The sequence below is a fragment of the Lissotriton helveticus genome, chromosome 6 (assembly GCF_964261635.1).
Source record: "Lissotriton helveticus chromosome 6, aLisHel1.1, whole genome shotgun sequence".
In the NCBI taxonomy this organism is placed as follows: domain Eukaryota; kingdom Metazoa; phylum Chordata; class Amphibia; order Caudata; family Salamandridae; genus Lissotriton; species Lissotriton helveticus.
Window position 1 is genome coordinate 580,718,427 of NC_136067.1, and position 26,238 is coordinate 580,744,664.

The following is a 26,238-nucleotide window of genomic DNA, read 5'->3' on the forward strand; positions in this document are numbered from 1 at the left end:
GGGGATTTGGAGTGACACCATGCGAGTTCCACATTGGAAATTTCTCATCTTTACCAGGCTGGCTTTCTTTGGTCTGCCAATGTTTTATTAATGTATTTATCATCTGCAGTTTATATATAGCACAAACTTATCCCAGGGGTATCCGAGCATCTTACTTAAACACCAGATTGCGTTACACAAAGTCAGATCTTTTTTTTAGGCACAGTTAAGTGCTTTGCCCAGAATCACAGTATGTTGTACTGATGCCGAGAACACTATTGTTGGTGAATGTACTCAGGGGCTGCATCAGTGATAAATCTTGCCACACTAATCATTCATATAGGTATCTAGTGACATTCACACCAGATGCATGCCATACCGATATGACAATCCTGCATTGAAACAGGACTGCTGAAAGGAAATGTGTACTGCTAATAGAGGACAGAAACATACCCTACCAGCATTACAACTGCTGTATGGCACTGTTTATGTAAGCCGTAAGCAGTGCTACTCACCTACCTAAAACTAGATAAGGTTTTTAATGGCACAGCCCTCAAGCGGACGTACTCCTTTCTCGGCAACCGGAAAAAACATGGTGGGCTTGGTTATTTTTTGTCTAAGGAGGCACAGATATTCTGAGGTGTATCCTAGGTTTCTGCCCTTTCACCCATTCTCTTCAGTATTTCTGTGAATGCCTGGGTAGATTGAACTGCTTCATTCAGTGCCAGCTTTCAGATGTATGAGGATAACATCCTAATCCTACTGAACGTAGACTGAACCCGCCCTGCTGCCAAGTCCATTTCCCACTACTTCCTAGCCATAAAGTCTTTAGTCTTATTCATCAATTAAATATATACCACTACACATAGCCCAACCTTGTTAACACCTTCCCATGAATAATTAAGGGCTTGATTTTCAACAGTACTCATATCTGCATAGTAGTTATATGCTTACAGCCTGCGCAGATTTGCTAAATTGCGGGGTGATCCAAATCCCTGGGAATGTATGTCAAGAACTGCTCTTACTTCTCCTAGATGGACAAACTGCATATTTTGTATTAGAGCAAATGTGCATTTGCACTTTTTTCACCATTTTATACCACAAAGGAAAATGTTTCCAAACTGAGAAATCTCTTCCACCAAGGCATGCAAAATATAGGGTGTTCTGCTAACATGCGCTGCGAAATTAGGGAATAAAATGCCACAAGGAATTTTTCTGGCCAGCGACCGAACTGTCACTTTAAGGGTGGTTACAACAATCCCAGTGGACCACACTGATTGTCTACAGGTTACTCACATATTCCCAATCCTTTGTTAAAGTTATGACTGGAAATTGTAGCTATCGTTCAAATAAATAAATATTCACACAAATAAATATCCACAGTAGGAATCAGGATCTGTGATTTGTGGTTACACTTTTTGCAGACCAAAGTGAAATTTAGTCCCCAATCATGAATGCTCCAGTTAATTTTATATGTGCAGTAGCCCATGTTACCACATGTAACATAACTGCACATTAATGCCAACCACCACACTTTTGCTAGCTTTCCCAGGTAAATGTCAACAGGTCAGATGTTTAGACATTAACATGGAGATAAATGCCTGATAAATACAAGGACATGCATATGGCAGCTGTGATGTGGAAAGCGCCAAAATACATGCCATTCCTCATTTTCAGGGAAAAACTCATAACAGATGTTCTTTATCACACTAAATACATTGTGATCCATGTGATATTGTTTTTTTAGTGTGTACAATACATACTGACTCATCCTCCAGGGCGCTCAGAGTCGTGGCTCTCAATGAGCAAATTTTTTGTGATTTGAATGATGAAAGACTTAACTGCTCATGAATGCCTACAATTACATCAGTAGCCATGTCAGTATGCTATAACACGAAAGATCAAATTAACCAATTGACCATTTCATAAATATGAATTTTTCCTGACTTAACTTTGAGCCTTTACTTCATTCTTGTTCCCCACTAGTGCTGTGTGACATTTTCCTCAGAGGATGACATTTTTTGCAAAATTATGCGAAATTTCAGCAAAATTACACAGAATACAAATTCATCATTTCATAATATATTTTAGTACAAAATCCATCCTCATGCCACTTTTTGGAGTAAGGTTGTATTAACAAAACCAGCAGCAGCGTGCTGTAAATTTCTACCGCGAATGGCACATTTCACTGTAACTTTTTACAGCAAATGATGGAAGTTGAAATATAGTACAGAGGACATGGATCTTTATAAGACAGAACTATTACGATACAAAAACGTCTGACCAAAGCCAAATCCAACATTTTTATAAATAAAATTAACTCAGCATTCAACACTCCCAAAGAGCTATTCTCCACAGTGGTCAAGCTAAGCAATCCCTCACCAGCCAGAAATTTTAGTGCGGATACCTCTTTCTGTGACAAACTCGCTACATTCTTTAAAAATAAGGTAGAGGTTATATTTAACGCTTTAACTTCTAGCTCAAGCCCGGTAGGGACTTGCTCGAATGATAACCCACAGTCAGCGGTTTCCAAAGGGTCCAAATTAGGAATTGCAAATCAGTGAAGCCAGCTCTTTGGAGACCATCTCAATCTAGGAATACCACTCTTTCGGCGTTCTTACCCCTTACAGTCAAGTAACTAACTTGTTTAATCAAATCAGGGTCACCTTTTGACCTTTGCCCCTCTAGAGTTTTACAACTACCCTCTGCTATAGTTCCTGGACACCTCTTAGCATTTTAATCAAATGATCCATCTTGGCTACTTCCCCAAAATTTGGAAAATGGCATCAATTCTTCCTCTTTAAAAAAAAAAGCAAATCGGGATGCTGATAATCCCAACAATTATAGGCCAGTTTCTCGACGTCCTTTTCTGGCCAAGTTGATAGAGAAAGCCATAAACACAGAGCTTTCGCTATTCATCCAGGATCATAATTTACTGGATTCCTCCCATTTTGGCTTTAGAAGCCAACACAGCACTGATACAGCTTTGATCACAGCTGCTGAATATGTCAGAACAACTTTAGATAAAGGAGGAAACGCTGTCCTAATTTTGTTAGATCTTTCGGCAGCGTTTGGTACTGTTGGCCATGAACACCTTATCAATCGTTTGTTCGAGATAGGAGTTAGAGGTACCGCTCACTTCAGCAGGTTTTCCCTTTCATTCCTCTGGAACTATGCAAAGCAGTGATCACTGCACTGGTCGTTTCTAAAATAGACTACTGCAATGGGCTTTTTTGACTGCCCATAAGAAAGTTCTGGACAAGCTCCAAATGGCCCAAATGCGGCTACCAGATTGCTTCTAGGAATAGCAAAACATTTATCGGTTTCCGAGTCTCTACCCTTACTTCATTAGCTCCGTGCTAGAAAGAGTGTTATGTTTAAATCTCTATTCATAGCCTTTAAAGTCCTTCATCTTATGGGTCCAGAATCAATTAAACAACTATTTCAACCATACATCCCTTCTAGGACTTTAAGATCCTCCTCCCAGGCCTATTTGATTTTACCTAAATTCCAAAGAGCTACTTGGCGAGGCAAGAGCTTTGCAGTGGCCACTGGCAAACTCTGGAATTCGATGTCTCTGACACTAAAAACCACAAAAAATCTGCTTATTTTTGGAGACTCTTAAAACCTGGCTGCTTAACAACTGGCTCAGTACTGTCTTCTACTTCTCTATGCCTCATTGATGTCTGGCGCTTTTCTTTACCTTGATCGAACCTCTGGATCTCAGTGCCTGGACACCCACGGGTAGCAGTGAGCTTTAGAAATCCTAATTTCATTTCATTTCATTCCATTTCAATTACGCAAAGTGGTATAATGGTGGGTTTTTGCATAACATGATGGTAACATAAAATTCCCAAATTCACAAATTTATGCAAATTATTCCAGTGTAAATAAATGTTTGCCCAGGCATAATTCAAACATGCCACCAGGTCTTTGACCTGGTGTCATTACTGTGTCCTGTCCCTTTGGAACGGAGGACCATTCTTCCAATTTTTAGTATAATTCAAACATGTAGCATATGCTTTTAAAGATTGTAATTCTTATTAGGTCGTGACATAGTTTTATTATTCATAAACAAAAGAATCTTACAAAAATCTCATATGTGAAAAAGTCATTTGAGTAATCTTTAAAATGTGGAACTTTCTGACAGAAGGCTCTAATATATTTTAGGAAATGTTTGAAAAGTTGAACTAACTTATTCTCTAACTCTCATTTCAGATGTCATCAGTAATACCATCAACAGTGTTATTTAACATGATAAGAGTGGTGTAATATGTGGGGCTATAAGTAGTGCATGGTGGGAGCACGTTATAGTTACCTCAGTAAACTATAACTGGTATATTTCAGGGTGTTTTGGGGTTTTAAATCTTAGAGCCTTATTACGAGTCTTGCAGTCCATGGACCGCCAGACTCACGAGGGACGCAACAGTGGCAGTCTTGCAACCGCCCAATTACAACCAGGATGGTCAGGCTGCCTTGGGACAACTGCAACCACTAGGGATCAGATATCCCAAGTGGTGGCATGCTGGTCTTAGGGCCGCAATATTCTTGGCATGACCGCTATGCCCACCAAGCATATTACAAGTTGCCTCACCCCAATACTTTTCATGGTGGTGCGACCGCCATGAAATGTGTGGTGGTGAGGAAACAAGGGGGCCCTATAGGGCCCCCTTGTGCCTCTGTGCCATGGGGTGCATGCAGAGAGGCACATGTTGTTCTCCCCTGTGTGCATGCATCCCAGTACCTGCATTGCATGAACTGCAGCAGTGCAGGTACTGATTTAGAAGTTCCCATTGCAGTGCCTATTTTATAGGCACCACCGGCGGAACACAAAAGAGCAGCCCGCCAAACATGAGAACTCCTAATTTGGTGTGTGGTTCAAACACATGTTTTTGGAGATGCTGGAGCAGGGAGGTCCCGCTCCCGCACAGCCAAAGACATAATAAGACCCTTAATTTTTTTCTTCCTTTAACACCTAACTATAATATCACCTTAACCTATGTTTTTTCAGTAAATTTCTAATTTAGCATTTGATTTATTTCAGTGACAAAAAGAATATACAAACACACACACACAGAGGCTCCCATTACACCCTCAACCTCCTGGGGGTGTAGTATCTGACTAGAAGCACACCAGTCTGAAAATTGATCGACTGAGATCCAGCATGAACAGTGCTCAGTCAGGGCAATTTAAGCAAAACTCCTAACGCGTTTCTGCCACAACATGTTGTCCATTTTGTGGTCAGCCAATCAAGGGAGGGACCCTTTCAGACCTCCCCCCCCCCCCCCCCCGCCATATACCACTTGGGGCAATTTGAGCTCACCCTGCCCTCTTGTTTATACTTTCAATTCACTATAACAATGCAGGGACCATGCCTGAGTTCTGTAATGGTTGCTTCAATATATCGTTCAGGCTGTGGGCGGCCAATTAGGATAGACTAGCCCCTTTAAAGAGGACAATCAGAGCATATCTGGACACCAACAGTCCAGATATACCTAACTTTTTAACCCCTTCTTGCCCAACTGGAGGCTATCTTTAAATGCAAATTTCTGAAACAGCTGAACGGATTTACACCGAATCACAAAATTAGAGCTTCCTGAGTAAAGGTATAACTGTTTGCCAAATTTCGTGTACCTTCGTTCAGCAGTTTTTTCTATATTAGAGAGCAAATTTTCCTATGGGAATTAATACGGGAAATAAAATACCACAAAAAGCATTCTTCCTATGGATGCTTTGACCTAACAATATCTATGCAGTAGGCTTTCAGACAAGATTTGTTTTCATACAATTCATGCATTCATACAAAATACATTCACCAACAAAATAAGCATTGGCAAAACCAAAAGGTCCTCATCCAATGCCAGACATATTGGATTTGTCAGATCTTGTTTAGTCTACCTGTGCCTCTGAATTAAGTTTGAAGAACAAAATCAGTATGAAGGCTAGAGAAAGAGTGTTTTCATGCCCAAACATAGAAGTTAGGCTTCTTGCACCTCCCTGTATTGCAAACTGAGGCCCAAATTAGTGCAGGCTATCCACATATATTCTGGAGACCAATTAGAATTGTTGAAACAATATGTTTTTTCTGCAAACTAATCGACCACCATTTTCACCACTGAAAAATAAAGCCCTGTGTAAGTATCATTCTGGTTGACTGCTAGCCCCTAATCAAGTAGGTGTAGCACGAACTACCCAGGACTCACTTGTGAACCACCAGTTTTGAATGAGTCCATGGACCACCCCAGGTTAGCACTGCTGTCTGGGTTTTTTCAATGCACACCTAGAAGAGGAGGTGTAGTTTTTCATACCACTTTTATTGTTGAACTTAAAACCCTGGTTCTCCTTGCCCTACCTGCCACACATGTAAGCCTGCCTGCTGGTCACAAACCAGGCTTACATTTCAATGCTTATCCTCTTCTGTCTGAGCAGAAAAGGTGAATTCTGTTCTGTATTTGCCTAATATTTTTCATTCACTATAAAAAACCTTCACTGCTATAAATTATAGTTTTTGTGTTAGTCCTAGCAGATCACACTATGTCAAATCAACTTCTGTTTGATATTTTTCTTCTATCCTAAGTCAACTCATCACACAAATATTTTTCTAACACCGGATATAATTACTTTCGATTTAGGCTGTGTTTTTCTTGCTTATCATCGCCAGGATTTCACAAAAATTGCCCAATTTGCTATTTGTTTTTTAGCTTTTCTGTTTTTTTCCCGAATTCAACATTCCCTGATACAGTACCTTTCTAGGTATCCTTGGTCCTGGAATAGCTCTTGTGTTTTGAGGATATGCGCTCTTTATTAAAATCATTCCTGGCTCAGTCCCATCTCTGCCCAAAGTATGCCTGCCATGATCTACAAAGTATGTCCAGTATCCTGCTTCGGTGAAGCACCAATCCTGAATATTTAAAATGATGGTAATGGGTTTGTGCTACAAAGACCTAAATAGGCTGTAATTACCAAGCTGTTTATCACACAGTAAAGAACTAGGAGTCAATCAGCTGATTTTTGAAATCTCCTAGAAACACTGCAAACAGACTGATGCATAAGAGTTTTCTGAATTTTGCATCGGAATTCTGTTGTTACCAGCTATGTAATGTCCTGGGAAACTTTTGAAATTATTGTGTCAGTACAGTATACATAAAACACAGTGGTTTATTTATTTGATTTATAAAGCGCCTGAATCACCCCTGAAGGGGTATCTCTGCGCTAAAGAAAGAATGGAAGAATGGCACAGTAAATAAAGTAAAATGCTAATTACAGTCTGTGTATGTAATATGTCTTGGTTTCCTATACATTTAAAAAATGGGAAAAACATATTTCTTTGTGTCTATCTACCATTTTTCTCATGGCCACTTCTAAGTCTGACATTGTTGGACTGACATCCTTGTCATGGTTTTCCACCAACTTTTTGCCGTCTATCCTTCTGTTTTTGCTGACCATAGGATTCTGCACACTTTACTCTTGTTCTGCACTGCTAAAGTGCTTGTGCTCGTGACCTAAAACATGGCTTAAGATTGACTTACATCCAATTGGCACATTTAATTTAGTGGTCATTCCCGGTTAAAGTGGTACTACCTGTACCCAAGGCCTGTGAATTAAATTCTACCAGTAGGTCTGCAGCACTAATTGTACAACCCGCTTAAGTACTTTTAAAAATGTCTTAGGCCTACCATTTCAGCTTGTGTGTGCAGTTTTGAACTGCCATTTCAAACTGGCAAAATAAACCTTTTGCTAGGCCTAAACCTACTGTTTTAATACACATAAGTAACCCTCTTTGGGTAAGCCCTACACAGTCCACAGGGCTGGGTGAAGTCTATTTAAAAAGATGTACATGCACTTTTAACTTTTACATGTCCTGGTATTGAAAAACTCTTACATCCATTTTTCACTAGTGCAAGGCCTATCTTTCCCATAAGATAACATTGGAATACCTTACTACATTTGATAGGTGCTAACTTTCAATTGGGAGCAGGTATTACTATAGAGATTGGTGTCAAAAGAAATGTAATTTAAAACCCTTGTTAAAGGTGAAGTAGGATTTTAAGTCACAATTCTGAAAATGCTACTTTTAGAAAGTTGGCATTTTCAGTCCTAACCATTTGCTGCCTTTAGCTTGTATCCCGGGTCACATGACTAGGTTCAGCTGAAAGTTGCTCTTTGTGTATTGCTGCCAGACAGTGAGACAAAGAGGGAATAGGTGTCAGCAGGATGGGCTGTCTCTGACTTGATAGTTGGACAAAGCTGTCACCTACCACACTTGCACATCACAAAGGGTTCTGTACTAGTATTTCATGCCATCATACAAGCTAGGGCCAGGGTAGGGAGGCAGGAAATACCAAACACCTGTGGGGTGGAAACCTTCAGAACCTTCTCCTACTTCAAAGCTGGAACCAGGTATAAATATTGGACCCTCACACCCAACTCTTCAGTACACCTCTGGACCTGTGGAAGATTCAGAAGGACAGCTGTGCTGTTCTGCTGCAAGAAGGACTGCTATCCTGCTGTCCTGCTTCTCTGCTGCCCTGATGCCTGAGTGAAAAGGACTGGACCTGAATCTTGAACCCAGAACCATCAGAGTGACTCTAAGGGCTAGTTAGCTGCCCTCCTGATGAGAGCCTTAGAGACAGAAAAGGCTCCAACCACCTTGAACCCAGCACCTGGACTCTGTCCACTGGGAGTTGTTCCTCCAAAGTGGCGCCACCCTAGTCCTGGAACTTTGGAAGTTGGCCTGAAGGTGCTCTGCCAGCGAAGCTGAGGTACAAGCAGAACCAGTGCAGTGCAACGCATCACCTTGCAGTCTTGCATCGGAACCGCTGCTGCATGGCACCCTCGATGCAAGATCTCACAGTTCCTTGAAGCCGCTGCTGCGTGATGTATCCTCAATGCAGGACCTTGCATGGCAGCCTTGAATCACTGCTTTGCAACACATCCTCTATGCAGAACTTCCCAATGTTCTGCAACCAGGATTTAAGTTAATTTGTTGAGTGGACTTAACTTGGGCCCTGTATCAGGCCTGCGCTTCATCACAGTCAGCCTGAACTTGAAACTATTACCCAGTCCAACGCAACCAGATCACCACAGTTGGTGATTTATGCTTCTAAGCACTACTTCTACCTAGATCTTTAAAATTGCATATGTCTGTTCTACTGATTGGTTTTTATTGTTCTGGTCTCAAATTATTCATTTAAAGTTTATCTATTTTTCTAGATTGGTGTGTGATTTTTATTGTGTTTTGTTTTCACTCTACTACTGTTTGAAGTGCATAATAACTTTATATGTTGCCTTAAAGTTAAGCCTGACTGCTTTGTGCCAAGCTACCAGAGGGTTAAGCACAGGTTAATTTGGGATTTGCTTGTCTTACACCCTGACATAAATTGTGGTTGCTGCTTGAGTAGAGTTCTTTCTCCCACAACCAGGAGCCCAATTTTCAACAGTCATATTATATGATTGATACTCTACAGCATAGGTCTTCAAACTGTGGGGCGCGCCCCCCTGGGGGGCCCAGCATCCCTCCAGGGGGGCGCGCACTTCACCTTCTATTGTTCCTTTCATGCTCCAGTCGCCAGTCCTGCATCTCAGCCTGGGCTGCTGCAGCTGCTAGGGGCTCGGCTGAGTGTCTGGAGTCACAGGTCTTTAAAGGCTAGAGGCGGAAAGATTTCAGAGGGGTTGGGGAGTGGGAGGGGGGCTAATTCTTCCAGTGATAGGATTAGTGGAGATTCAGGGGCTCTTAAGAAAGGATGAAAAACAACAAAGCCTCATTAAAGCGTAAATGGTCTTTTAAAGACCTGCGAAGTACTCGGTGCGGCTGGCAGCTCCAAAACTGTCTGTCACTTAATTATCCTTTATTTCTGCGTTGGAATGTTCTGGAATTTCTGGGAAGCATCAAAAGTTTCACCACACAGTGTCAAACAAGTGTAAGAAATTATGATTTTTCATTTATATTTTGACATTTGGAAGACATTTTGGGATGTATACAAGTCATATCGCCCTGCATTACTGTGCCTCTACTTTTTAGCAATGTATGGCAGTGGGAAGTTGCACTGGATGCAGGTCGACCCAGAAAATAAATACTGCAGAACTGGTAACTCCCCATTAAAAACATTGATTTGTTTCTAATGTGTGGCTCCATGCTAAAGTCCAAATAATATCCATGCATGCCTGGTACCCCACACTCAGAAAACTAATTTCAATACAGCTGTGGTTCAAGCCTTGGCAGGGATATCTTCCTGGAGGAGAAAATCTACAGGGAATTACCATGTTTTGGGAGAAAAATTCCTGAAATCTGACAAATGTCATTTTCGAGAAGTTGTCCTGGCCACCCAATCAGGTGGTTGGCAACTAGGTCCCCAGGCTATAGGGACTGGCTCAGAGATATCTCAGAATGGGTGGTGGCTGAGGAGCTACAAACGAAACAAACCAGGGGATAAGATAAGGTAGAAGGCTATTTGAGAGCATGGGCAGCTATGTTGACAGCATTAAGAGACACCCCCCCCACACCCCAACACCCTACCGCCCTAGGCATGTGAGGAGTGAGGGGCTAGCTGGAGACGTGTGGAGGTGAATAGTATGCACTGCTTTTTAAAAAAAATTATTTTATGAGTTTTTATATAGCGCGGACTTTACCCGAAGGTGTCAGAGCGCTTCACAATAGGAACAGCAATGATACATGAGGAGAAAATTACAAGTGAACAAATTACAAAAGCAAACGTTAAGTTACCTGAGGCAAAAGTGACAAATGTGAGCAAACAAAATACAAGAAAAAGTGACGTGTGCAGGTTACAAACTGTGGGGCGCAGCATCCCTACGGGGGGGCACACACTTCACCTTCTATTGTTGCTTTCAGGTGCCAGTCGTGCATCTTAACCCGGGCTGCTGCAGCTCCAGCTGCTGGGGGCCCCTGCTGAGAGTGTCTGGAGTCACAGGTCTTTAAAGGCCAGAGGTGCAACAATTTTGGAGGGGATGGGAAGTGGGAGGGGGCTAATTCTTCCAGTGATAGGAAGAGTGGAGATTCAGGGGCTCTAAGAAGGGGTGGAAAACAGCAAAGCCACATAATCACGCATTTTTAATTGCGTCAGAAAGCATGTTTTGTGGAACTTCTTTTTCTGATATCTTGTTTAGGGGCAAGGATGTGGCACAACAATCAGAGCTGATGACTGTAGAGCTGGGAAACCAGGCTCGATTCTTGATGTCTGCTCAACATCCTGTGATTCTGGGAAAATCACTAAATCTCCATGTGCTTACAAAAAATGAATGTGTGCTTGTGTAATGTAAAAGATGCTCCTGTAAAGTGCTCCAATACCTTTGGGTCATGTTCGCACTACATAAAACTGAAAAAAATATATTACAACATTTTGTGAGCACTCCCGTTTCCAGGCAAAATAAAGCACCAATGAAATTTCTTGTGCTAATTGTTTTCTTTTCATTTGAAGTTTAGAATAAGCACATGCACTACAAAAACTTCAGTTTACTAAACACTCTTACTTTATTTAATATTATTTGCCCTATAAAACCTGGGCTGTGCAGGAGGGAATGGCCATCAATGATGCAGAGTACCAGCTTCTAGAACTTTTTTATCAGGTGGTGGTGGCGGTGGGGGTGCTCGACGTGTAAAAAGGTTTAGATAGGGGGGCTCGGCCGACAAAAGTTTGAAGACCTCTGCTCTACAGCATGGCAAGGCTGTGCATATCTTAAAAACTCAAAACCTAGACAGTAGCTGTACATAGTAATGGTTGGGTCAATAAGGGATAAGGAAATGTCTCCTTATGAGTTATGAGATAGTTGCTAGCATTATGAAAGTGGTTATTTGGTATATGCCCTCATTTTGTTACTAAAGTATCAGCTTGCGATTTTTCATTAAGTTAGTTACTGCCATCAAAAGCTCAGGTACCTCATATTATGGCAGTGATTGCCTTCATGTGGCACATCTGTGTCTCTCATCCTAGTCATGCAATGATGCAACCCTGATGCCCAATATGCTATGAAACAATGTACTCATTTCCACCCTATGTTAGCAATGCCAATATGTACCAAAGTTCCTCATATGCCAGCCATGATGGATCCAGCTTCACTATATGCAAGCCATGGCAAGACATGGCCATTTCACCTATACTGTGATATGCTCCCACAACACACACAAAGTGAACACAGTTCATGATGGAGGACAATGGGGTCTGGTTTCATAGTGCAGAAACATATAACCTTCCTGGGTCATTTTAGGATAACAGCTTCATTGTCAACAATGCAGACACCCTCCTCCATGACCTAGGCATTGCACTAGTGCACATTCTACTACAGTGACTCGACCAGTGAGGGGGAAGGAAGACTTGACTTGAGAATGGGCAAGGTTAAGAAACAATGCATTTTTAGTCCCAGGCCCCTGTGAAAGGCAGAGGTGTGGTCCTGGGAATTACTTTATATATCCTTTGGATTGTTTGGTCCCATTTGCTATCCTTCCCAGCACTTTCTTGCACACTGTGGGATCCAATCTTAGGTACTCAAAGTTTACCCATGTGTAGTGTGCCTGATAGAGACAGTGGCAAAGCAATGGCATTGTAAAAAGTGATGAACCTCCATCTGGCACACCCTAACAGGTGAGCAGTTAACTCACCCAGGTTGTTAGATTTACTTTTTGATTTACTAGTTAGAGAAATCAGTGGGTTATATAGGTGCAACATAGTGACTTTTGAGAATGTAAAGAGTTGTGAATTATGCAGGTCACCTTAACTCCAGCATAAGATAGTTCCCTATTGTAGCATAGCCACCTTTTCTGTTTGGTGACCCCAGATTTTTCATATTTTCTGGACCCTCGTGTTGCTGGTTTCTGAACTCTGAGCACTTTACCCCTGGTAAACAAGATTAGGTGCCTGTGCTCCCCTTTAAACATGGTTAAATTGGCTTACTCTAAATGACATATTTAACTTGCCTATGAGGCCCTCCTATATGTTGCAGGAAATACACCCAGGGCCTGGAAGTTAAATGTCACCTGTGAGCTGCAGCACCTTTGATGCCATCCACAGGCTTGGCCTCTAAAATATGGCTTCAGGCCTACTAGGTGTAGCCTAGCTTCTCAGCGTAAAGCCTGCTGTCAAACCTGTTAAATAACCCACTTTGACATGTGGGAAACACTGTTATTAAATATTAATAAGTCACCCCTAAGTACACCTTGCCATCCACAAGGTAGGCTCCCTTATATTTAAAAATGGACCATTGTGCAAAATTAAAGTTGGCATGTTCATCCAGTGGCTAGATATCAAATGCTATTTTCACTGGCAGGGCTGTACCTGGATCGTAGAAAATTTCAAAGTATAGATTATAAATGTTAATTTTGACTTTTGACAGGAAAAGGCCCAAATAGTTTTTCAGAGACTATTTTATTATTTGTTTAAACTGTAGTGCATTAGTAATGTTTGAATGTTAATAAATATTTAGAAAAATTGACTTTTAATTTGTGCTTTATTCTGTGCCTAAAGCTCAGGGGAACTAATTCTTGTTGGCCTGACAGCAACTCCCCAGGAAATTCTTGACATTAATGAGGTGTGAAAACTGCTCCCAGAGCAGAACAAAGGCTTAGATATAGTGGTAGGATGAACTAGGTGTGGGGCATTTGATTCCTATCAGCCCTGGAAGGAAAGTTGTAAATTGGGACTTAGAAGATTTTTGAACTTCCAAGTCCTCTGAAACCATTAGGGGGCCTTGCTGCAAAGTTGTAGGATTGTGATGCAACTTCATCAACTGCAGCTTCATGCACAGGAACTCCATTAACCGGAAAGTGACAGAGGTGAGACCTGCCTATTCATAGTTAATGCAAGGAGGGAACTGAAGATGGGAAAGTCTTTGTTTACCAGGCCTGTACAAGTCAGACTGGTTCGGACACAGTGGAAGGGAAGCACCTCCCAGAACTTATTTGGAGTGGACACAGGGGAAGGGATTTCTCATTTCCACACCTCTGAGTGGACTCAAGAGCTCTGCATAAGGGGGGGAAGGGTTCCCTCATCTTGGATTTTAGGAGTGAGGGACAATGTAGGATAGTTGCAGTAAGGCAGGCACTTTTGCAGGATATGCCGCAAAAGTGGGGAGAGTCAATCCCAGGAAGTTTTCTACCATTGATTAGGGTGTGTCCAGGAGTCACCCCACCCCCCTGCCTAGTTTCAATCATAATTGTGGCACTCCAAGCAGCCCTCCTCACAACAATTTCTGGGCCTGGGGAAGATCAAACAAAGACTGGGACTGCCCTCTGAAACTTGAGGGGAGCCCAGAAAGACTGGTCCCACTTGTATCCAGGACAAAAGAAGAAGTGGACTCCAATACTCAGTTGGCTGGCCTCCTGTGAGGCAACAGGGCCACAACAAGCCCAAAGGGCCTTTTCCTGAAGCTATAAGTTGACCAAAACACACTGGACCTTGTCTGGATCACAGTGGTGGCTCCAGCTGCAGTCCTGGCCCCTAAGTACTTAGAAATGACACTAAGGGCCTGATTTTCATGGAAAGCTTCCCAACCAAATCGGTTTGGAAATGGTTTCCGACCCACTCGGATCGGGAGAGTCCGACCGACGGAGTACGATGCATCCAGATGTTTCCAGATACGATTTGGTTGGATTCCCATTGACTTCAATGGGAGCATATGTTCCTAACCGCATCATAATTGGGCCCTGGGTCGGGAAGACACATTCCCGATCCGATTTGGAAGGAGCAGATGCCATTAGGAGGCCTTCCTAACCGCATCAGAATCAGGCCCTAGGTAGGAATCCTTTCCTAACGCATCAGAATCAGGCTCTAAGTGTGAGACTTAGAAATGACTCAGAGGAGCTGCTCCAGAAACCCTGAAAAGTTGGGACAAAGAACATTTTTGGATTTCCAAGTCTGCCACATCCATCAGAGGGGCTTTGCAGCAAAGGTGTAGGTAGAATTCTGATGCAACTTCATCAGATACAGCTTCAGGCGTGTCCCGCTGGACGGTTTCAAGCTCCATAAAAAAGAATAAGTCAAAAGGTCAAGTCTTTGACTATGTTGAACCTGCTTGGTTAAGTTGACCTCAACTCCATCGCAGTCAGCCTGAAATCATGCCTAGGACCTGATCTACTGCTTCCATCATTAACATTCTGTGCTTTTTAGCGCTATTATTACTTAAAACATCAGAATTTCTTATCTCCGATTTGTCTTATTGTATATTTGTCCTTTTTGCCATTCTGCTGTCAATTTATTCATTACATTTTACTCTATTTTTCTTATTTGGTTTGATTTGTCATTTGTATTGTTTCGTATTTTGACTATATTACAGATTTGGTACTGGATATATACTTTACACATTGCCCTCACTTAAGGCTGTCATTGCTACCAGGAGTTAAGCTTGGGTTAATTTAGTGACTTTGTAGTTTATATTAACAAGTTAGTGTCATTATACCTTGAGGTGGGAAACTGTCCACCCCAAATAATTGTCTACTTTCTTACACCTATCGAATAGCATTATGATTTAAAAGTACCGTGCTAAGTGGACAGAGCAGTGAACACTTCATATAAAGACACATCTTGCAGACCATCTTTAAAATGGTGGTTGCCATGTCTCTGGCAGCTGTATCTGCTGTGTATCAGATGAGGTTTGGGTTTTTCTCCATAATCTGAAAAGCCTTTTTTATCTCCAATGTTCTTTTAAATGCTTACCTACTAAGGGTTGAGCAGACATACATTGCTCTCTCTGGATAAGCACGTTACAGACAATTAAATGAGCCGAGGAAGCACCCTAGCTCACAAATTGGTTAATTATCTGATCACCATTATTGAACAGGGCCACACTGTTTGTTATGTCCTTGCCTGCAATATGAAGGGTCAATGCCAAAAAGAATTTTCAATTCCATATAGTTGTAGAAACAGTTGATTACTACACCAGATCCAAGAAGAAAAACAGAAAACATAGGGGCACATTTACAAGCCACTTGCAACACTTTTGCGCCACTGTTGCGTCACTGTTTGTGACGCAGTGGCGGCGTAAACAATGCGCCACATTGCAGCCAATTTACAACGTGAGATGCCTTGTAAAGCCCTGTGGCACATTATACCTGAGTCAGTTATAATGTATACTGGATGGCGTTCCCACGCCAGAAAACCTCGAAGAAGTGACACAACGAAATCTATAAGATTTCCCTGTGCCACTTCTAGGACGCCACTGCATCAAAACCCTACGTCTGCTTGGAACAGGTGTGAGGAGTGGCGCAGTGTATTGGGAATAGGCCTACCCATGCATTGCAGGAGTTGCGTCATGCTTGCGACACAACTCCAGCAATGCGTGACTTTTGCACCAACAGATGCATCAGAATTTCGGACGCATCTGTCAATCCTTAGAACAATGGTGCGCCATATTGTAAATATGGCGCATCCATGTTGGCGCTTGGGTTTCGCATGGAGGCGCAGGAAAAATTATGCATCTGTACAGATGTGTCAGTTTCTTGTGAATCTGCCCCTTAGAATTTAGTGTGTCTGATTTCTTAAAGTTCCTCTGCCTATTCACTTTGTTCAATATGTTCTGAACCATTTCAGTAATTCCACTTGCTCTTAAATCTCAGCCTTTAGGTCATAGTGATGCAGGTTTCTTACCTTTGAATATTTTATTACTATTTATTCAGAACAAGTGGTTTTAAGGATATGCCCAAAGCAGCGGTCAAGATAGTGAGATAATATTACCGTCATGCAAATGTATTTGTCTGCGGACAGAACCAGAACGTGGTATGAGTGGGCTAAGCGATCTTCACATTTCGGTGTCACAGACTACAGCAAAGTAAATCTGACCAGAAGAAGCTGCGTGTAAGTATTATGGTCATGTGGAATTATTCTTTCCTAAGAATGGAGTTGCAAGCACCTATGCAGTGCCCCTCTGCAGCTTGAACATGAAAATGTATAGGCAACTCAGCATCAAGGGAGGCCTTTGATGACACAAAGCTTTAAGGACACCCAGCTGTGTCCCTACTTCTACAACCTTAGCATCCCTCATCAAAATATGAAATGATGTGTACGGCGCTTGAATCTAAGGATAGAGAGTACTTATTTAAATGTTTGGGATGTGGTTTCACCACAGAAACTAACACACAAATGTTCGAGTGGAACTTCTCAGTTGTTCTTGGTATTATCTGGAAACCAGGAAAATGTCCATAGATAACTGGTTATATTTCTGAAACTGAGAGCCCCTTGGTGCTTGCAAACTAACTGGGTGGTAATATTACAATCGATGAATATCAATACTGTTCCGTGCACTTGCCTCAGAAGTGAGGATAATGTTGTAACACCACTTTTTTCTTAAGATCTGATCTGAAAAAATCCAATTTACCCTTCACAAATGCTGCCAGTTTTTAATTGGTGACGTGTATAGAGAAAAGGCGCAATATATCCAAGTCAGATGTAATCTTGATTTAGATAAAAACTGCTGTTTTCGCCATAAGTGTGACTCCTAGCTAGTCTGTAATCAGCGCCTGAGTATTCAGTTTTACTTAGCTTCTCCAGAAAGGGAATACTTGACTGAGGGGAGAATGGGACATGCGTGTGAATGCAATTCATGTTTTCTTTTGCCTCACTACAAAAACCAGTCGCTTTATGGTGAACATTCAAACATGTTTGAAGCCAAGAGGGGATGCACCTAAACGTGTATTAGCTACTAAACCAGAAGCCATAACACAAGGCATGACCAATCCTCGGGAAATATTAGTGTGAAAGGAAAAAGTAAATGCTAAGAAAGTTTAAAGTCAAGCCTCCTATATATGAAAGAGCGTTGAGTCGGTGTTGAACTTATATATAGAAATTCACAAACTTTACATTATTTCAACGAACCCAGCTAAAATGTTTGCCCATGAACGGTTGCAAAAGTGTACCCGTCCTTTCATAATGATACATATATTTAAGTCAATTTGAACTTTCTTAAAATGTAGCAACAGAGCTCTTACCTTGCATCACTCTCATGCAGACTTGCCTAATATGCTGATCACTCGGTTCTCTTCCCTAAGGTACAAAACAAAACCAACACGGACTATTTAACAAAGTATATTATAGTATCTGAAATTAAATATGTCCTATTAAAGTTCTACTCACAGCTGGACCCTGACTTCCTGGAAGCCCAGGAACTCCTTGTTCGCCTTGCATACCACGAGGTCCAGGCGATCCTTGTGGCCCTTCAATGCCAGGCTGCCCACGACTTCCCTCAGGGCCACGGTTGCCAGGCTCGCCAGGATTTCCAGTCTAAATAAGTAGTTATTGAATATTAGACATTGTAGCTGAGACTTGCACCATGTTATTATTTCAGCATTCACGATAGAGTGCAGATCTATTACACAACTTTAAAAAAAATACATTTTAAGAGCACCCCACACCAATAGACCTGTGTGTACAATAATATCGTGAAGACTGATAAAAAATAAAATTGCTCAATAATCATGAAATGTCCTCATTGTGGCTTTGACAGAGATAAGCTTTGGAAGATAGGAATCATTTTGCTTTTTTTGCTTTTTTTCATTTACTTTGAAAGTTTTTTTTTGTTGCTTACACAAAGCCTTCGGCGGAAATTTGAATTCATGCCTTAAACAAAAACACTGCTCAGATTCTTGCCAGCAGATTGTTTGCTTTTTCGAGGCAAGGAAGTGAAGGTTGCCTTGCTGATTGTCAAGGATGCTAAGTCTCTCTTGTTGTCCCTTTGATCTTTGTTTCTGTGTGTTCCAAGAGGAAAAGAAAACACAGACTTAAGGCCAAAATAAAGGGCAAGATGAAACATCTCCCCTTTGCTGCCTGAATCACAATGTTATTGACTAATAGTCTGCTTTAGACATAAATATATAAACATGACTCTTGCTTATCTAAGCACATTTTTACACAACTAGATGCCCACAACAGGAATCAACACTATTCATTATTCCCGGGATTTCTGAATAAACTGATTAATTTATTTGGCTACACGGATACTTTAAAACAAAAGAGGCATGTAATCAGACCTCAGCTATGAGTTTTTCATTCATCTTGGTGCAGAACAAGGTTATGGTACTTGGAATACTTTAGAAAAAGAACGACCTGGCTAAACTTTTTCAGATATTTTATCTACTTAAAAAACAGATTTCGATGGTTTACACTTGAAATGATGTTAAACTTAAAGTGCTTTGGAATGTATTTCCAGAGCTCATACCTCTCCAAATTAGAAATGTACAAATAGTGAGTAGTGGAATATGAGCTGGTTAAACAAGAATGGCATGTCAGGCACAGATTGAGACATTTAGGCACGTTTGACGTGAAATGGATAATGTATTGCTCAAATGTGAACCCTGATTTTTGGAGGCGTGCAAGAGGTTTGAAAGAAGACCTGGTGGCTTGTGCAGATTACAAATGGAACACGGCAGACAGAGAAATTGTTTTTCTACAGATATTTTGTCTGTCATAATGTAAAAGTGGGATATAGCATTACCTCACAGTCTCACCTTTGGAAAGCAGGAAGGATGAGCAGACAGAATGGTGAGGTGAGGGATGTCAAGCATGAAAGACATGAAGTAGCTTGTATATCTTATGTAGCTAAACATAGCATTGCAGTGACTCCCTGGGTGTTAAACAGACGCTAGATGAATGAGAACCAATCCGGAGGTCTGTCATAGAGTACTGACTTAGGCTGTGCGCTCTAAAAGAAAACTTTAAAGAAACATGTTGACTCTAACCATAATTATGTTTATGCAGGCTTTCCTAGCACAAGTCTCATGCAAGCAATAGTGTTCTTCAATGCTATCAAATGAAGCTCTACCCAGGGACATACAGGCATTTTCCACATTAATGGCTGAAAAACTTCCACTGACTATTCTTTCCAAACTCACTGTTTGGCAGTATAACCTATGTGCTATAAGACATACTTCTGTCCCACCAATCGTGTTTGGATGTTCAACCAAGTACTCCCTTTCAAAGAAGCCTAAACCCTCCAGTGCCTTTAACCCTGCCCACTCTGTGCTGGACTGCACCCATTAGCCCTGTGAACGCAAGCTCGTGGTGCAGATTTACATGTTCATAAGTTATAGCACATAAGCACTATGGGGCAGATTTATGTTAACTGGCGCATCCCCAGGGATGCGCCAGTTAACATGCGCCACAGTGCGCCACTGCTCCGCCACCCATGGTGCGCCTCATTTATGATGCGGCGCACCATGGTGCAAGGCAGCGAGGATGCGTGACGCATCTCTCGGCGCACGGGCGGCGCATTGCAGGAGTCATTTCGCAAGTGCGACATGACTCCTGCAATGCACAGGAGCCACCTATTCTATGCATGCTGCGTCACCCTTACGCCTGCTTCAAGCAGGCGTAAGGAATTGACGTAGAAAGTGACTGAGTGAAATCTCATAGATTTCACTCAGCCACTTTTAGGAGGCGTTCCTGCGCAGGAACGCCCCCCCCCCTGCGCAGGAACGCCTCCTTATGGCGCAGGGGTTTCCAACGTGACGCATCTCCTAGATGCGTCACATTGTAAATAGGGCGCATTGTTTGCGCCGCCGTTGCGTCACATTACGTGACGCAATTGCGGCGCAAGGAGGCGCAAGAGCCTCATAAATCTGCCCCTTAAATTACAATTTTCAAGGCTTTTCATGAACGACTCTTAACACTGAAAATCTTCTAAAGGAAGCATTGCATTGCAGTGCGCTCACAATACCTTTTACTGAAATAGCATCAAATGTACTTACAGAGCCTTTGGCACCAGGAGGTCCGACATCACCCTGAGCAAAATCAAGAACAAACATTTCAGAATATACGTTTGTCTCATGTCCAATAGGATGTGCAAAACTATGGGTTAATTCAATTCAGAGAGATTGTTACTATTTTATTTTCTGGGGAAAATGTTATATGAATTTCCACTTAATGCATACGGATCCCTTCCCCTTGTTTCTTCCTGATGGTACAGCAGAACATATCAGACCCAATGTTATCATTGCAAAAGGTCATAGGTTCCAGCCCTTGAATACATACAAGATGCTACGCAGGGGCAAAAGGGAGAAGCCCCAAGCACCAAGCTGCTGCAAACACAACTGAACACTCACTCTCGCAACAATTTGAGACGGTAGTCTTGCCTGGCAGGGCTAAAAAGTATAACTGAACACAGTTTGCCACTGTACCATCAATGTTTCATTATTTGATATTTTACCGGCAACAACATCATTAATGCGCCTCTAAAATTTAAACATCTGATGATGGCAAGTGTGTACAGTACAGGTTTTTCATCAAAAAGAGCAACGATAAATTTTCTGAAATGCTCCAGGATGCTTTAAATACTAAAGAGCACTAGGTGGCAGTATACACTAACTATACACGCCTACAGCTGCCTAAATATGACATCCATTAAGTATCAAGGCAGGCTCTGGGAGAGGGTAAGAAATAGCGAAAAAAAGATTTCTTGGAGCTTGAGAATGGACTTTATTGATTGTGTCTGACGCCCACGCATGTCCGAAACAAATATAGCTTGTGATATGTAAAGAAATAATTGCAAAATCGCTTCTTTACACATTAAGAAAACATTTCCCTGACACTCAGTGGCAGATTTATAGGCCCTTGCGCCACTTCTGCGTCATTTTTAACATGGGAAAAGTGATGCAAATGTGGCGCAAGGGGCTTGTAAATAAGCACCTCAACTTTCAAGTCTGCTGGAAGTCAAATTATTTCTTTCCAAATTCTTTTATTCTAATTTTGGCAACAGCATATTTTCAAAATGTAAACATGGAGACGTCATCTCTGCTGGTTACTGTTTCCACTCTTTTTGCTTGCATATTAGCAAGAACCTCGTTACAATTATCGCCGTTTTAGCGGCAGGAAACTGACGCTAAAATGGCGATAATGGGCTTGCTAAGATGCGTTAAAGAATTCCAATAGAAGCCCAGGTTTCATGTCCTGCACATCTAACCTGGGCTTCTATTGGAATTCTATAACGCATATTAGCAAGCCCATTATCGCTAAAACGGCGATAATTTTAACGAGGTTCTTGATAATATGCCCCATGTTTCAAAGTAAGAAAAGTAGCCTCGGAAATGGGCCTTTTATGCAACAAGGCATTGGTGTAAATAACCTGAATCTCCTCTTAATCGTTTAATAGATTATCGGCCGAGAGCCCAGACACTGAGCTCCTTGCACTAGTTTGCAGTCACAGAGCGGTACCGATGATCGTGGTTGTAATCCCTCACAGACGGGATCTTTGTGAGGGTTTCTAGTGCTCTAGGTGAACCATAAGTTTGTATTTTGGAATGATTCCCGTGAAATGAAAAAAAAAAAAAATTTTCAGGCATTATGCTACCTCTAGGTGGCAGCCTAAGTCAGTAGCCTTACTTCACCTTACAGAAGCACCGTCCTTGCACCGTGCAAGTCAGCACCGACACAGCCTCTCGGGCTCCTTGCCAGGACAACTCAAGCCCCTCGGAAGGGGTCGGGGTTGTCTGCGACTGCACCAGCCTAAGGGTAGCAATCCATGGGACTTCACGAAAGCACTTAAAAAGTTTGTGCAACGAAGGACTGAAAACTACCAGTGTATTGTAAACTGAACGTTCTTAAAAGATGAGCATTGGGGCGCATATTCTTCAATTAACCCTTGAACAGAGCTAAACTGAAATTCGCCATTATGCACGAATGCACTCATGTGCCCAAATAAGAGAGAAAGAATGAAGGAAGGAAGATAATAAGGATGGAAAGATGGAAGAGAGGGAGGAAGGAAGGAGGGAAGGGACAGAGGGGAGGTGGAGAGAGCGAGCAAAAAGTAAAAATAATGAAGGAAGAAACGAAGACTGAAAGAAAGATTGAAGCAAAAAGGAAGGAACAAAAAACAAAGAATGAAGGTAGAACATAAGGAAGAAGGATCGAAGGAGTAATCTTACTTGATCGCCTTTTTCTCCAGCAATTCCTTCTTCACCGGCTGTCCCCTAAACAACAAGTATCAAAGACAGACTGTTTAACATCGACTCGGAGCTTCATTTATTGGTTTCTTGACACTACTATATTATTCTAGACTTGGGAGTATGCATACAACATAATAATATAATAATAAAATAAAGTTTAAGGCTACGATTATGTTGATGAGTCCAAGGGGAACTCATTAACATTGTATAGTACAAAACACCTACCTGTGCTCCTGATGGACCTGGCTCACCTACTCCACCCTAAATAGAAAATGACATAAAGCAGAACAATTCATAAAGAAACATGCAACAAGACAGAAGTAACTATACATCTGAGATTGCTAATGTCTAAAGTTAGCATTCCTCTAGAGTTGAACTGCTGAAGATCTGCTTGCAGTGGCCTCTGAACACACTCATACGGGTGTTGCCATGGCGGTCTTCGGATGGCAACCAATCTCCTACTTTATGTCTCTGCAGGTATCACCCGTGCCTATGGGCTGCTCGGGTACATGTGTAAATAGAAGCTTTCTCAAGATTGTGCTTGTGACAGTGTACCCCAAGGGATTCTGTACAGAAGTTGTGAGGGGTGTTTGTTTTGGGCTATGGCTTTAGTGCACTGACACTACTGGTGCTTTTTTGTAGCAATCACAGAAACAACGTACAAGACTGTGCATATTAAAATATGATGAATACCCGCTATATAGAGGTTTAACAAAGTAAAAATACTAGATTAAATTGTTTCTCATGGAGAGCAGATTCATTTCTGTGGTATAGTACGCTGAGTTCGTCCAGGCACTGGCCACATGGGGGAACGCACTTTCTAAATACAAACTTCAGTGAGTGAAAATCTTTAATCTTGTTGTCAATCACTGTTAAGATGCTCTTCACACCATTCTCTCTTCACTTCCGACCCTCATAAATTCTTGTCCTCATGAATTCCACCCATCATCCTATCCTTCCCTCATCAATCTCTCCAATAACTTCCCGCTGCAGCTTCTTTCTAAGCTGAAGGAACAAAGATGCTTGCTTGTTTTTTCACACCAACAGCTTTCACTTACTGTTTATCAGAATGATTTCCGTGGAGATGGGCTCTGGCAGGTATGCAGGTATTAAAGTGAGTCATTTGCAGGAAATGTTACTTAAGCACACATTTCAGTGTGCACTAAGTTTGCCAGCATTATTGCCCAGATCTAAAAACACTAAGGGACAGATTTATAAAAGTGCTGCATTACCGTTATGTTATGCAAGGTAAGGCAAGGGCATTGCAACACTAAAGTCAGATTTACCAAGCCTTGCATCCACCCTTGGAGTCTGGTGCATTCCCAGATGTACTTTTGAGTGGTAGACCTGGGAATATGTAAAAATGCTTTGCCTTCTCACAGGAGGCGTAACAAGAAGAACTGTCTTTATTTCCCCCAGTTTTTCACTCTATCTACAGGTGCAGTATTCTGCAGCACACGTAGAAAGATGAAAAAGCCTCAGAGAATTGTATTTGTGTAGGAAGGTGTCCCTTCCTGCACAAAAACAATCCTAACTGGAACTAAGGCACCCTTGCACCATGACGCAAGAGGGCCTGCATTGGTGTATTCTTGCCCTCTCCCTAGTTTGCAGCACAGCATGGTGTCTTTCTGCATTGCATTGCATGAAAGACTGATAAATCTGCAACAAGTATATCTTCTCAAATAAGCCGTTAATAATATTACCTCGAAGGACAAAATGTATACCAACAGTGTAATCAGCAGCTAGAGGTGTCTCTGCAATGCCTTGTGTCCTGAAGCAGACATATGTATATAGACTATTCACAAATTGCATCAAATAATAACAAAGCATAACAATCATCATGCGCAAATCACTGAGGTGTTCAGTCACCATATAGATGCCTGGGACATTGTGCCCTAAAACTGGATTTTGTATTTATATAATTTATTAACTTCATAGAACTTGAAATATATATACTTATATCCATTTGAGGGGCATTTTATACCACTGAGTTTTTAAAAAAGATTTATAGCTCTTTTTGGGTGTGTATATACCCATCAATGCTGTGATTGTGTCGCTGATGCCTGGTGATGTGACTGCGTAGGTTCTAGGAGATGTTGTCAGGGTGTGGTACCCCATGACACACTGGGTGGCAGAGCCTGGCCCCTACAAGATGAGAAGGTTGAGCCCAGTGCAATTTGCTAGGAAATTTACAGGTGTGTACAAAAGAAAAAGAAGTTCAGTTTTCTTCTCAATAATACATCTACATTGATTCACAGCAAAAGGCACACTACCCTGACACACCTACCTCTATAGAGAGAGTTTCGTGCTTATTGTATCACATATTTATGGAATTTATGGAATCTAGAGGGCAAGGGAAGAGTGCTGCTAGATTTTCAAGCCAAATGTTTTGGTGAGTTTGCATTAGTTCAAACTGTTTGTTAGGTGGCTTGGTCTTGTCTTTTTGTCCCATTTAACTGGTTTGTAGGTGCATTTGTTATTGCGTCTTTTTATCAAGTAAACTGGTTTTTCACCATATGTTTTACAAGACACACACAAAAGATTTTCTAAAAAGCTTTCACTGCTTTACATTATGTTGGAGGCTTTTAATATGATTCCCACTTCTTCTGCTTGGTAACTGCGCCAGCTCGTCTTTTTGCGATATTTAAATGTAGAGAATACAGGAGAAGCTCAGCAGTTACACAGTTCTCTGGGGGAAGAGTAGAGCAATTGGTGTATTGTAGATGTCTGCCTGGTTTACCTACTTAGCGCAGGAGACCGTGGTTGGTTCTTGGAAGTGTTTGGTGTGGAGAGTGAGGAATGGTTTATAGTGGAACTTCAGAGTATGATCAGTCAGGGACCTATCCATGTCTATGGTTTTACCTTAGTGTTATACTATCTGAGGACACATGGTTCATGCATGTCCATATAAATCACTGAGCTATTTATGTAAAGGATTGTAGCTAATGCTAACTATTGTAATACAAACCCAATGTCCTTCTTTTCTCTCACATTAACAACCTTCACCCAAATCCGCAACAAACATGGTGCCATTTTCAGTCATCCACCTTTAAATAACTGATCTCATGTCTTTTACCTCCTTAATGGATATATGCTACCACAAAGCTAGTAAAAAAAAAACTGTATGCAGGAGTATTACAAAGTAACAGAGGACAAGGGTGGAGGAGCATGAGGGGGCAGAAGGGGGTTGGGAAAATACTTGAAACTGGGTACAGTGGATAACTGAAAGAGAAAGATTGTATTTACCAGGAGGGATGGATTGTTTCACAGAAGAAACGGGCAAGAGAAGAGTGATGCGAATTTGCAACAGATGATTTAGGAGGGTATAAGGCAAGAAGTGGTGAGTGGTCTTGCAAAGTCAAAAAGTAAATGTGAAGAGCATT

General features: G+C 41.7%; 1 protein-coding gene across 1 annotated transcript in view; it reads right to left on the bottom strand.

The window, feature by feature from the left end:
• COL9A1 (collagen type IX alpha 1 chain) overlaps positions 1-26,238 on the bottom strand; it is a 410,236-nt gene that overhangs the window by 58,803 nt on the left and 325,195 nt on the right. Inside the window, exons 31-35 of the mRNA XM_078648015.1 lie at positions 23,081-23,116; positions 22,835-22,879; positions 20,663-20,695; positions 18,054-18,200; positions 17,909-17,963 (exon numbers count right to left, since the gene is read on the bottom strand). Of these exons, the coding sequence (XP_078504141.1) occupies positions 17,909-17,963; positions 18,054-18,200; positions 20,663-20,695; positions 22,835-22,879; positions 23,081-23,116 (316 nt within the window). The remainder of the gene's footprint in view (positions 1-17,908; positions 17,964-18,053; positions 18,201-20,662; positions 20,696-22,834; positions 22,880-23,080; positions 23,117-26,238) is intronic.